This window comes from Orycteropus afer, unplaced genomic scaffold (genome assembly GCF_000298275.1).
Source record: "Orycteropus afer afer isolate SDZICR_OR568_19922 unplaced genomic scaffold, OryAfe1.0 scaffold00261, whole genome shotgun sequence".
NCBI classification, from domain to species: domain Eukaryota; kingdom Metazoa; phylum Chordata; class Mammalia; order Tubulidentata; family Orycteropodidae; genus Orycteropus; species Orycteropus afer.
Genome location: NW_006921848.1, coordinates 245298 through 259032, shown reverse-complemented (window position 1 = coordinate 259032; position 13735 = coordinate 245298). Strand labels below are relative to the sequence as shown.

At 49.1% G+C, this 13735-nt stretch overlaps 1 protein-coding gene across 1 annotated transcript; it reads left to right on the top strand.

Annotated features, from left to right (window-relative positions):
• The first annotated feature begins 7258 nt into the window (after positions 1 to 7258).
• TAC3 (tachykinin precursor 3) lies at positions 7259 to 11499 on the top strand. The gene is made up of 5 exons (XM_007950069.1): positions 7259 to 7372; positions 10203 to 10308; positions 10503 to 10532; positions 10981 to 11034; positions 11426 to 11499. Exons 1-5 carry the CDS (start codon positions 7259 to 7261, stop codon positions 11497 to 11499), a joined length of 378 nt encoding a protein of 125 aa, XP_007948260.1.
• Positions 11500 to 13735: the final 2236 nt, after the last annotated feature.

Genomic DNA, 13735 nt, shown 5'->3' with positions numbered 1-13735 from the left:
TTCCTGCCTGGCACCCCCTGCCTTGCCAGACACCTGAGATGCCAAGCTACTGCTAACATTTATTGTTGTTATTTTTGAGAATATACATAGCAAAACATATGTCAATTCAAGTTTCTGCATGTATCATTTGGTGACGTTGATTACATTCTTTGAGTTATATAACCACTCTCACTCTCCTTATCTGAGTTGTTCCTCTCCCATTAACATTAACTCACCACCCCCTAAAGTTCCTATCTAATCTTTCCAGTTCATGTTGTCCATTTGATCCCATATAGATAGTTCTTGAAAGAACATGATGCTCGAGGCAGACCTTTTTTGACCGGTTAAGCCAACTGACTATTTGGCTTTAATAAGACTTCAGTAGATATTTTTGATTTAAGGTTTAGGTATTATCTAAGGGCAGTAGTTTCAGGGGTTCATCCAGGCTTTATGGCTCCAGAAAGTCTGGAGAATTTGAAATTCTGTTCTGCATTTTCCCCCTTTGCCAAGAGCTTTTTGGTAATCCCTGTCCCCCAGCTGGGGCTTGAGGCTGGTGGCATTTAGACAAGGGAAGGTGCCCCCTCCCAGGCTCTCCCATCTCTGTGACGTCACCTCTTCCCTCTGGTCTGTAAAATTTCCCTGTGTCATCATCATTATCTTTTTTGCTGTCTCCAGCTGTCTTGCACCTTCTCATTGTCCCTGCTTCTGTGGGCTCTGACTAATGTTGTTGTTGTTGTTATATGACGTGGAGTCGGCCTGACTCATAGCGACCCCTCCCTGGGTTTCCGAGGCAGTATCACTATGGAAGTAGATTGCCCAACCTTCCTTCCGAGGAGTGGTTGGTGGGTTTGAACTGCCAGCCTTCTGGTTAGCAGTCAAGTGCCTTAGGCACTATGCTACCAGAGCTCCCGGGCTCTGACTAATATCAGTACGTAATGTTTTGTATGATGCTTTAAGTATTTTTTCACTGCCATTTATATCTGTTTTCTCATACACTGTCTTATCCCAGCCTCTCACCCTCCCAGTCTCTTCCTCTGGGGAACAAGCAGCTCATGTTTTTGCAGTATTTAGATCTGTGCTCTGTAAGAGGTTACAAACCGCTGTCTTTGTTTCTGCCTCTGGATGTCTCTTCCTTCCTGATCTCTTCCTTCCCTGCCTTGCCCCTGCCTCCTCCTCCGTCTCCTCCTCTGATAAACTCCTTGTGCCTTGAGGCTGGGGTCTCTCCCTGCGCCTTGGCTCCCATCAGCAGGCAGCTCACGGCCCCAGGTAATCATGCTGGTGGGGGAGCCCTGATTAACTTCTCTCCCTGCCTGCAGATTAATCTTGCTCTCTGGTGCACAAGTCTCAAGTCTCTGGCATACCCTGCTCTGAGCTGAGACAGGAACCAGGGAGTCAGTTCTTCCCAGGGGGCTGAGGGGGCTCAAGCATATCTTGGGGAGCTGTGTCCAGCCTTCCCGTCAGCCCCCTATCCTTGACTTCTCAGAATCAGGCCGAAGAGATCCTGTCTGACGGAGCAGGGGGTGGGTGGCCCTGCGCCTGACCGCCCCCGCTCTCCGCCTCATCTCCTGCTCCCAGGGCCCAAATTGTCGTCACTTTCCCAGTGAAGTGTCTGGTCATTTTCAAAAGCAATTTCAGGAGAATATGCAGCTGATGCTCCCTACTCAGCTTTTCCTTTCACAGGGCTGAAGGCACTGTCAGCTCTCTGGGCTGGGCTGGCTGAGTAGATGGTGCTGGTCATGGTGACTGAAGCTGAAGTTCCAGGAAGGAGGGGGCTCCTCTCCCTCTCCTGGACTCTGGCCTCTCCTGCCTACACCCCTTTCCTGACTTTGTCTCTCTTCTTCTCATCTGGGGCCCAGGACCATCTCTTTTCATCCCCTGCAGTCTTCAGGGGCTCAGTCTCCCCACCTCTATTACAGACTTGAGTGGGCTTCCATCGCCTGTGGGAGAAGCTTGAGCTCTGCTGCCAGTCACCCCTATAGCCTTCCCCCTCCTCAGTCAAGTCCAGCATCCTCAAGGTCTAGGTTACTTCATCCCCTGAGGACTCTCCTAAACCCCTGTGGAGCCGTGCCAGCATCTCAGGTAAAGCAGCTCTAGCTCAGGCATCTAGTCTTGGCTCATCTCCTCCCCAAGTCTCTGAGGGGCTCTTCTAGTTCCTTGCTCTGTGGGTTGTCTCCTAGATATCTCCTGGCCACAGGACTTGGCAGGACACAGAAGCTTCTGTCCTTCCATGCTTCACTGGTGTATGCACCCAATGTCACATACAGGCTTGGTCCCTCCCTCCCCCAACCAGCAGGCTTCCAGTATGTTGAGGAAGTCCACATGTGTGCACCAAAGCTGTGCACTGGTGGTCAACACGTTCAGGTCATTTCATGTGTATAGGTACATGCTGAGTCTGCCTCTACCTCTGATCCCTAGGATATGGCCAGCTAGCCAGGCTCATCTGAACACACTGTGTATTCATTTCCCTAGCCTCATCTCGATCTGCCACAGCAACAAAGAGGAGAGTTGCAGGAGACAACCTTCTAGGGAATCCAAGTACCCAGCTCCTCTAGGCCAGTGACAGTTTCAGTATTTGAGACATTGTTCAAATAGAGTAGATGTTAAAAAATAAGTAAATAAAGTGCTCTGTAGCCACACACCTTCTTTACCTATCGTTTACATAAAATTTGTGGCAAAGTGAAACTGGGCCTGCTCACCACCTCTCTAATTTAGTTTAGCATCTGCTCTTTCAGTCTTTGCTAATCCCAGAGATCAAGAGGTGATCAATTCTCCCTGCCATCCCCTTGCTCCCCCCATGCTTGGCTCCAGCCATCCTCCATGAGACGCTGCATCATCAAAGGACATTATTCATGGTGGACCTTTGCTGAAGCCTTGCTTCCCTGGTGCTTGGGCTTGGGGGCAGGGATGCACAGGGTGGGGGCTGTTGATTGGAGGGATGGAACCCTGGAGGCTTTGGTCTTTAGCCCTCAGTCTAACAGCACCTCTGGCTGCCCTACTCCTGGCTCCAGCCTGCAACCTTGGGCTTCCTTCTCTGGATGGGGGCTGGGGAGGGGAGTTGAAAAGGTCTAGTTAGGAATAGCACCTGAGCTTTTTGAAGAACTGAACCAGCTATACCATTTGCATTGTAAACTCCCTCCACACTTCCGTCTTCCATCCCACCAAGTTCTCCCAACCCTGAGTCCTGGCCAACATTCTCTTCTCGTACAGACCTGGGTAATGGGGAGATTTTTAATGAAATTTTAGCTTCTCACATAATAAAGGGACCTTGAGACCCAGTTTGCTAATCTTGTTCTGAGGGGGACTTCTCTCAGTACATGGTCCACATCCTTGGGAGCGTGGGTGGGAAGACAAACACTTCAGGACCCACGAGTGCTTAAGAGGCTCCATAAAGGATACATTTTGGGATGAGATACAAGAAGCTTGGCGCTGCCTTCCTTTTTTGTTTTTAAATAAGTATTATTGAGTACCTTGCCTAACGCAATTGACTGCTAACCAGAAGGCTGGCGGTTCAAACCCACCAGCCATTCCTCGGAAGGAAGGTTGGGCAATCGCACTTCCGTAGTGATACTGCCTCGGAAACCCAAGGAGGGGTCGCCATGAGTCGGGTCCGACTCGATGGCACATAACAACAACAACAACACTGCGTACCTATTACATGACAAACCCTATGTTGTTGTTGTTGTTATGTGCCGTCGAGTCGGACCTGATTCATGGTGACCCCTCCTTGGGTTTCCGAGGCAGTATCACTATGGAAGTAGATTGCCCCATCTTCCTTGAGAGGAGTGGCTGGTGGGTTTGAACCACCAGCCTTCTGGTTAGCAGTCAAGTACCTTAGGCACTATGCTACCAGAGCTCCCACGGATACATTAGCAAAGAAAACAAACTGAAAACCTCGACTTCATGATGCTTACATTCTAGTGGGGGAGGAAAGACAATAAATAAGAGAAATAGCTGGCATATTATAGAATACATGTTATGAAGGACAAAAAGCAGGGGGGATATGGATATGGGTATTTAAAATGATTGTCATTTTAAATAGGATGACTGGGGAAGGCCTGTGAGCAGATGTCTTTGTGGTAAACTCACCACAGAGACAAGGCTTTCTTCCCCAAGCCCAGATCATTGAAGAGCAGATCTCAAATTTCCAAGTCTCTTGGAGAAGTGGGACACCTACTTCCCTCTACAAGTCAAAGTTCAAACTGGTGCAGTAAAAAGAACCAGAAATTTGGAGTGAGAAAAACTTGAATTTATGACTATGTTCCACTAATTGGCAGCTGTAGTGTCTAAGGCATTTGACTGCTAACCAGAAGGCTGGCAGTTCAAACTCACCAGCCACTCCTCAGAAGGAAGACTGGGCAATCTACTTCTGTAGAGATGCCGCCTTGGAAACCCAAGGAGGGGTCACTATGAGTCGGAACTGATTGGCTGACAGTGAGGTTTTTTTTTTTTTTTTAATGTCCCAGAGCAAGTGACTTTACCTTCTGAGCCTCAGTTTCCTCATCTGAAAAGTAAGACTATTTCCTACCGAAATGGTGGTGAAGGAGCTCTGGTGGCTCTGCAGTCAAAGCATTGGACTGCTAAGGAAAACATCGGTGGTTTGGACCCACCACCTACTCCTTGGGAGAAAGATGAGGCAGTCTGTTTCTATAAAGATTTACAGCATTCTGTGGCAGTTCTAAGGAGCTCTGGTGGTGTAGTGGTTAAGGTGTTTGGCTGCCAACCAAAAGGCTGGTGGTTTGAACCCACCAGCTGTTCTGCAGAAGAAAGATGGAGCAGTCTGCTTTTGTAAAGATTTATAGCCTTGGAAACCCTGTGGGTGTCGCTATGAGTCAGAATTGACTCGATGGCAGTGGGTTTGGTTTCTTTGGTTTTATATGGACATGGTGATGAAAATCCAATGGATTGCTCTGTGCTGCAGCACCTTGCAGATGTTTGAGCCCTGCATTGCCCTCTGTTGCAAATGACTGATGTCTTTCACTTTGCACCTTATCTACTTTTTCAGCCACTTGTCTCTCTCTGGGTGTTGTCTCTGATTCTGACTCTGACTCTTACCCTGAGGCTCTCTATTGTAGGTGTGAAATGAGCAGAATAAGCCCCCTCAACACCATGGGGCGAAAAGAGGCTTGAAAGTCCAGGGGAAAAGAGGCTAGAGCTGCAGGGTGACAGATTAGAGTGGAAAACAAGTAATGGAGGAAAGAGGGAAGCAGCAATTAAGAGATCAATCCTGGGGCAGGGGTGGAGGTAGGGGAACAGTTCAGCCATCATTCCTCTACTCAAGGATTACAGCAGGAAGGATAGAAGTTAGATTTCCCAAAGAATGGAACTAAGTCAGGATGATTCAGAGTCAAGCAAGAGTGGGATGGGGAGGTTGAGGAGAGGCGTTAACATAAACGCAGTGGAGAGAGGCAGACACTAGATTTCTGGATTCAGTAGCTGGGGGGAAGTGGTGACCTGCACTCAGTATAAGGACTAATGTGATGGGACAGACAGAAAGTGAGGACTAGAGGGGATGCTAGACTCACTGGCCAGCCCTTAAGTATTTGAGCCTGGTTGTCCAGGTGGTGGGAAGCACAGCGAGGTCCCTACCTGAAATTGTTCTAGGCTGGCAGTCAGTTTGTTGGCTACCAGGCATGGGAGGAGAGAGAGGAAAAATTGTTCTCTAGTTAAGAGACTAGAGATGTTGATTTGGGTGAAGAGAAAGGCAATATAAAAAGTGTGTGACTAGCACAATACCACTAAGGAAAAGGAAGACACAGAGAGGTGCACAAGAGGCACAGATGATAAAGGTAAATACTATTATATACGCAATAGTGCATTATCAGTAAAAGCAGACATTAATCTATGGGTGGATACACCGACAAGCAAGAAGATCCGGCACGGGTAGATGAACGGGAGTATCCTCACGGCCATGCACAGGTTGGGCAGGTGATATTCCTGTGTGCATATTTGTACGTGCAATAAACATGCCCACATGCATTATAGAGCTAACAGGGGGCAAAATCAGGATTTTTTTCAGCCACAACTAAGCACCTTGAGGGAGTAAGTCACTGGGCCTACAGGCTGGGGACCATGGTCGTGGGGGACATCAAGTTCAATTGGCACAACATGGTACACAAAAACATTGTTCAAAAATAAAAAAAATAAAGGACAAGGAGCTAGTGTATGGACAAGGAGGGGAAAAGGACCCAGGGGTCCCTACTACTGAGCTAGACCCCATCCGGAAAATTTCTAAAAACCACACACAGCATTCCTTACAATGCGTAGCTCAGGTGCTGTTGAAAATTGGGCTGCAGGACAACTTGAGCTCCCTGCTGGGTTTATGGTTTACATGTGTGTGTGTGTGTGTGTGTGTGTGTGTGTTTGTGTGTCTGGGCTGCAGTCTCCATCTTCCTTTCCCCCTTCCCCCTCCCCTCCAGCCACCCTGGGATTGGTGACTCTCAGCCCCTCCTCTCAGCTCCCCCAGACCCTCCCAGAGCCTTTATTAGAGAGCTGGGAGCGAGTTCCAGCCACATTCCAAGATCCCCTTCACTCTGTTTCTCTCTTCAGGCGGCAACAGCAGCATCAGTGTAGGTGTGGGGAGTGGGCTGTGCTCTTAGCTCCCTGATCCTGTCAGATCATCTGGCCCAGGCTCAAAACTTCCCCACAGGTAGGCATGATTGAGTGAGGGAGAGGAAGTGGGAGAATGTTGGATGGATTGCGAGCTGGTGCCTAGGGAGTGGGGCCAGAGTCTGGAAGAAGCGAAGGAGGTTGACAGTCTCTGGCAGGCAACTGGGTAGTGGGATGGTGAGCAGACTGTGCCAGTGGTTAATGTTTGGAGCCTGTGGGTGCAGACTGATTCTTCTATGCTAGAAAGTTTTTGCTTAAGTCTTGGGGTTAACTAGTGCTGAAAAATAACATCCCGGGTCTCTCCTCAAGTCAACTAAGGAAATAATGCCTGTCCTAATGTGCATGTCCTGTAAGTCTGTCCTCTTCCTGAGTGCCTAGAGTCCCCTGACACCATTGTACCATTGCTCATTGCTAAGTACATGTCCTGGGGAGATGCCTGATGGGGAAAAGGGAAACTGAGCCCAAGGGATGTACTCCCTACTCAGAGATACTCTTCACCGCCTGTGACTCCCCATGTCAAGGGCTTGTGTGGGAGAGTCAGGGGCTGGAGGAGCAGGGTCAAGCCAGGCTTCTGGTCACGCACGTCTGCTATGTTTGCACCTGGGCTGAGGACCCTGCTTGCATTCTCCTTTCTTTCCCTTTCCCAGTCTGGCCCTTTGCCCTGCCTGGCACCATGCGGCTCTCCCTGCTGTTTGCAGCCAGCCTGGCCCTCAGCCTGATTCAGAGCTCTGAGGCTGTCTATGAAGAGACACTGGAGCAGGTGGTGCCCAGCGGGGGCCACAGCAAGGTAAGGCACCCTCTAGCTGTCACCACCCTGACCAAGAACTGGGAGACATTATGAGAACCTGGGGACAGCTGATGGGACAGGATGGGATGGGGAGGGGTTGTCCATCAAAGGGCATTTTGCCTTCCTTTGGATTTCTCTGCCTCCTTGATTATCTCATGTTCTCACTGTACATCTGCAAATGGCTCTGTGTGTCTTTGATGCCTTGTATGTAATAGGTGTTCTACAAACGTGTTTGTTTGGTTCACTGAGTGCTTAATTGGTGTTTGGGTGGTGCTGCCATGAGTGAACAAGGGTGGTCCAAGTTTCTTTGTGGTCCAGCTTTGCTCTGTCCCTTTGCAAAGTGGTACAGCCTTGAATGGTAAGAAACACAGTTGGGCTTTCTCTCCCAAATGGTTATTTATATGCTATTTTACCTATCAGTTGTACAGATTATTTTATTTTCAAACTGCAAATAAATTCCCATATCCTTTGTTCACCTGCCCCCAGTAACCTTAGATGTTCCTAAGATCCCAACCCCTTCTTTTCTTCTCTCCTTCTCTTGCCCACCTTTAGTCACTGCTTAGTTAGGAAACGGTGGGGAGCAGTGGGGCGAGGGAAAGCAGGTTGGGCGCCAATTTCTAAAGTTTTTCTAAGAAAAGGGCAGGGATTGTCAGGGTAGGGGTATAGAGAGAACAAGGAGGAAGTCTTTTCAAGATTTTGAAATGATAGCAATTACATTGGTACAAAGGCTTTTAAGATGATTATAGGTAGGACTTATTACAAATTCAGTGTGTGGAGTTTAACGGCTTCTGTAGCTCAGATCTGTATAGCATCTCATTATAGGAGGTGGCAGAGTGTTTGAACAATTTGGGGAAAACGGCTGTTTAGGAGCCCTGCGCTGGACAAAGAGAGTGATTTACCAGCTTTCATTCAACTGGAGAAGTGTCCAGGGCACAATAGGCTGGCAGCCTGTCATTTGCCTCCATCCAAAAGACCACAACCAGTTCAAAAAGCACCAGGCAGTGCCAAATATGAGCTGCATTGTGCTAACCTGGAATAGTCAGAATATCTGGGTTCTTCTGAGACAGACTTGCTTCAAGTCCTTGGACAAGGTGATGTCTTCTCTGCTCCTCTTGGTAATGAGGCAGGGCTCTTGCCTTCCTACCCCTCTTTCCCATGAGTCTTGGAGAAATAAAAGAGACTGGGTTGTGAAGCAGGTAGGATATGTAGATATGTGTGCCTATCCAACTGACTGGTGTGGATATGGGTATGTCTTGTATAACTGTGCTTCTGTGTATGCACAACAGCTCAAAGACACCTGGGCTTGGAGAGACAGGGCTTGGAGACCTCTGAGCTTCAAGGTGAAAATCTCCCAACATGATCATTTGTGTTGCCTCTCTGCAGCTGCAAGTAACTAGGCATATGGTGTGTGCTCACCATCCTGCTGTGGCCTAAGTTGCTAAAAAAAAAAAAAAAATCACGAGGACAATTAAGAGCCCTTGCTTGGTGACAAATCCAGGAACGGGGGTTTAGTTGTAGTGGTGGGAGAGAAGAGGAGATGCCATTCTGAGCATGCCCCCTACCTAAAATTCTAGATCCAGGGCAGAAATGGGGAGAGAGGGAACCAGAGGCAAAGACCCATGAAAGGAAGAGAGAGCGAGTGAAAGACAACAGGGAGGGGAAGCATCCATGGACTTTAGTGAAGAGTGGAGGACATTCAGGGTTGCAGGTGTGCCCTGGCTGTCCACTCAACCCTTCCCCAGGACTCAAGCCCGTCTTTGACTCAGTCATGGAGTACAGAACAGGGGACACACACTTGGTGTGATGGGCCTTTCTTGGGAGTGGGGGAACTCAAGGCTCATTCAACTAGTGGGGTAGCCACATCCTTGAGCGAACTGGTTCCTCATGTGCCAGGGAGAAAAAGAACTTGGTGTCCTCCCCACCCGGTGTTTGAGAAGAGGCAGGAGCCAGGAGAGGGCCCCAGGGGAAGTCCTCCTTGGAGTTCTGGAGATGGAGTGACCAACCATCTTGGTTTGCCTGGGACTGGCTGGGCTTTAAAATGAAAATCTTACAATCCCAGGAAGCCTCTCAGTCCTGAGCAAAGAGGATAATCAGGCAGCCTCCCAGGGAGAAGCTCTCCCACCAGCTCTGATGGAGCTGCATCTAAACTGAAAGACTCCCACACCCACCCACCATACCCTGGATCAGAGTCTGGGGAGGGTGCCACACCTGCTGATATGGGTGTCAGGTCAGACATCCTCCTCTTTGTCCCTTGACACACACATTCTGGCCTGGGGCAGAGATGTGTAGGACGCTAGGGTGCTGTGTCCATATCCACCAGTGCTTTTCAAATCTTCATGTGAACCACCTGGGCATTTTGTTAAAAATTCAGATTCTGTCTCAGTAGGTCTATAGTGAAGGAGCTCTGGTGGTGCAGTGGTTAAGGCACTTGATTGCTAATGAAAAGGTTGGTGGTTTGAACATACCTGCTGCATTGTGGAAGAAAGAAGAGGCAGTTTGCTTCTGTAAAGATTTACAGCCTTGGAAACCCAGTGGGGGTTGCTATGAGTCGGAATTGACTCAATGGCAGTGAGTCTGGTTTTTGGAGGTCTATGGTGGGCTTGGAGAGAGAAGCACTGCTGAGATCATGCAACTCTTATAAGCTCCCAGTGATGCAGCTACTGGTGCAGAGACCAGACTTTGAAAGCCCACTTCTCTCCCAGTGTAAACCAGAGGAAATTCTAAAATCCAGAGGACATTGGATTCAGCTGGGATGAACCCAGGGCAAGACTGTTTCTTGTGCAGTGGAATGTGAGTCTCTGCCTCAGCCCTCTTTGCTTCTCTCCCCCAGGACCTGTATATCTACCAGCTGCCACCGTCATTGCTCCGGACACTCTTAGACAGCCACACAGTCTCTCTGGAGTCGTTGCTCAAAGCACTGGGCAAGGCCAGCGTGGGTAAGAAGCAACCCTGAGGAGAGAGTTTGTGAAGGGCAGGATCTGGAGGATGAAATCCGTGTGGGAAACCCTTTCAGGCAGAGGGTAACTGGAGGTAGCTTAGCGACTAGTTGAGGGTTGTGATCTGAACACCCTCTAACGATCACTTTCCAGATTCAAACCCCCAATTTATACACTTGTTCTTGGTTTCCCAGGTCCCAAGCAATCGTCACTTCCCAAGAAACGTGAGTAGCCCTTTCTCACTCCTTATCTCTGCTGACTACTGGCCCAGAGCTCCCTCCAAGACCATGGGCCCAGTGCCTGTCTTCTTTGGCACAATGTGCCAGCTGTACCTGCTCAGCCAGCCCTTCCCAAATTGAGAGGGAACTAGGAACTAGGAGGAAGCAGGTGTCCTGGGGCATGGAGACCCTCCCTCCATTGGCTGGTTATTGGGAACCAAGGGGGTCATGGCAGACAATTTCTGTCAAGATTCCAAGCCAAGGACTTGCTAGGGCAGAGAATTCTTGAAATACAGAAGAGGGAGAGATGAGATGGCCAGAGAGGATGGGCTCAGGAAACATGCCCATGAATGTCGCAAGATAAAGAAACAGAGACCAGAAATCCAGTCTCCAAAGTCCTGACACAGGTCTGTGGATATGCATCACTGTTGACGATGCCAACCCTTCTCTGCAGGTAACATGCAAGACTTCTTTGTGGGACTGATGGGGAAGAGGAACATCCAGCTAGGTAGAGGTGCGTCGAGGTACAGTGGGAGGGTTTGGGGTTCTGGACAGGACAGAGCAGACACCAGGTACCTCATATTTATCACCAGAGGGAAAGACAGACCTTTTCTTAGCTACAGTGAAGGTTCTGTTCCTGGGTCTCCTCTACCCAATCATCTTGGACCCACAGTCCAGCATCCTCCTGGGAGCAGAGTAGGGAGACCCTTATGAGACAGCTGTGTTGCAGCTGGGGTACGAGGGGCAGGGAGACTTTACTTCCTCCTCCTCTCCAACTGAGCATTCCTCTTCTTCCCACCTCTGTCTTATGCTGCCCCTCATAGCCAGTCCCTCACTGTTAGGTCAGGGTGAAGGTCACATTCAGAAAAATCCCTCCTGACCTCTTTCCCTCACCCCAGACACTCCTACTGATGTGAACCAAGAGAACGTCCCTGGCTTTGACAACCTCAAGTTTGCCCCTGATGCAGAGTGAGGTAAGGAGGGTTGGATGGGGAACTGAGAGGTGACTGCATGTGAGACAGGGGGAGCCTGCCTGTTGGGCATTTCCCTTGATGCCGTGCGCCATTAATGCTCTAAACTTGCCCTGAAATACAATGCCAGTGCCTAGCACACCTTTGGTCCAATACACAGACACTTAGAGATGCGTGCATGCACACACACAACCTCATTTTTGTCTTTTTCCCCTGTGTCATGGGCCCTGGCTGACGACTAGGCAGGAGTGAGTGGGGAGAAACGGGAGAGAGAGGCTTCCTCTGGGGTTTCTCTGATGGGCAACTTGAGTTGTTTGGACTCAGTTCTCTTATAACCTGAGTGATCATCATCTGATAGTTATAACTCACAAGCAAGCATTTTGCTCCCAGGCAGGCTGAACCTTTCAAATCATTCAGAATCCTGGGCTATGTGGTCCAGTGCCACCGTGTAGTCCCACACAGGGGTGATTAGGAAGAAATAGAAGGAACTCCGAGATCTAATGGGGAGTATCTGCAAACCATATCTTAGTCCCTCTGTGTAGTATAATGGATAAGAGCATGGCTTGAGTTTGAATCCTCCATCTGCCATTCATGAGCTGTGTGACCTTGGCCAAGTTGCATAACCCCTCTGTGCTTCAGTTTCCTCCTCTGAAAGATGAGGGTAATAGTAAGTAGCATCTCACACGGTTGTGGTTTTGAAGACTGGTTATAGGTAAAGTGCTCAAAAACAGTTATGTGCCTGGCACATAATGCTTTCTCATGATTGTTCTTGTCTGGGAGGCATGGGGGATGTCCTAGTGTTTCCCCTGACTGGCTTTGGTCTGCCTTCCTAGCTAGAGCTGTCTGGGCTGGACCCCGGGCCTGAGTGGGCAGACAGATCTCTCACTTGGTATTTGAGTGTGAGAGTCCCCCAGGGAAGCGTCTAGTCAAAACATGGAGCCTTCCGCCTCGACACCATCTTCCCACACACAGTAATAGCAGCTCAACTGGTGGCTTTCTTTTCACGAGCTTCCAAAGAAAGATGTGGGGAGCGGAAAGGAGAGGGACTGGGAAGCCTCAATTATCATAGAGAGAGCCGTGTTCCTCTCCCTGTGTCCCTGCTACCCACATGCATTGGTCGCAATGTGGCCAGCCCAAGGCCCAAGGAGCTGAGTCTTGATGATACTGCCTGTGATGAGTCCCTGGGACCACAGGATGGGTCTGGTCCCCTATTCAGTGCTGGGTGAGAGGGCACAAAGAGCCATAATAACCGTAACTCGCTGATTACATGGTACTTACCGTATCATTTTGCTCTCATTAGAGGGTTATTTCAGTCCTGCTGACGGCCAGATAATTATACGGGCAACTATATCTGGATGACATACTCTCCCCCAGCGTTATGCACAGTCCATAAAGATAATTACAGTGCAATTTTGCCATAGTATTTCATACAAACGGCAGAAACAAGTACATTGTAGAAACCTACTTTTAATGCTTTCTGGTGAATCCAGGCTCTTTCAGAGGGATCAGATTCATAATTGCAGCCTTCATCATTTCGCCATCACCACCAATGGCACATTTGCAACCTGTTAGGTGCCAGGCAGAGCGGACATAAGGTCTCTGGGGGTTGACACTTTAAGATTATAGAGGAGATGGATCAACACAGATCATTGTGTTTCCATGTGGGCACTCCGGGGGGAAGTAGTCATCTTGTTTCATTCATGGGAAGCTGCTGAAAAAAGGAAGTGATCTCAGACCTGTCCTTCCTCTGGAAGGTTTCTGGAAAGAAGAGGAGGGAGTGGGGAAGTCTGGGGGTATTGGCACCTGAGCACAGTGGGCAGGGCTGTGTGTATACCTGCTTCAGGAGGTTGCTAGAATGATAGGAACTTTGTTACATGAAGAAGATGGGGCCCCATCACAGACAATGCATACACAAGTGTTTATGAGTGGCACAATTAATCCAGCAGCTGGAAAGGTTCAAGCTCCTGCTGTCCAGAGAGTTCACTCCTCTGTTTCAAAGGCTCTAAGGAGAGCTGAAAAAGGCCTAGGGGCATGATGGTTAAGCCCTCAGCTGCTAACTGAAAGGTTGGTGGTTCAAACCCACCAAGTGGGCTGTGGGAGAAAGATCTAATGATCTGGCTCCACAGAGATTTCAGTCGAGGAAATATTACGGGATCATTGTCCTCTGTCATTTGGGGTCACTATGAATCCAAATCGACTTGATGGCATCTGACAACCACAGGGAATGCTGAGGGTTAA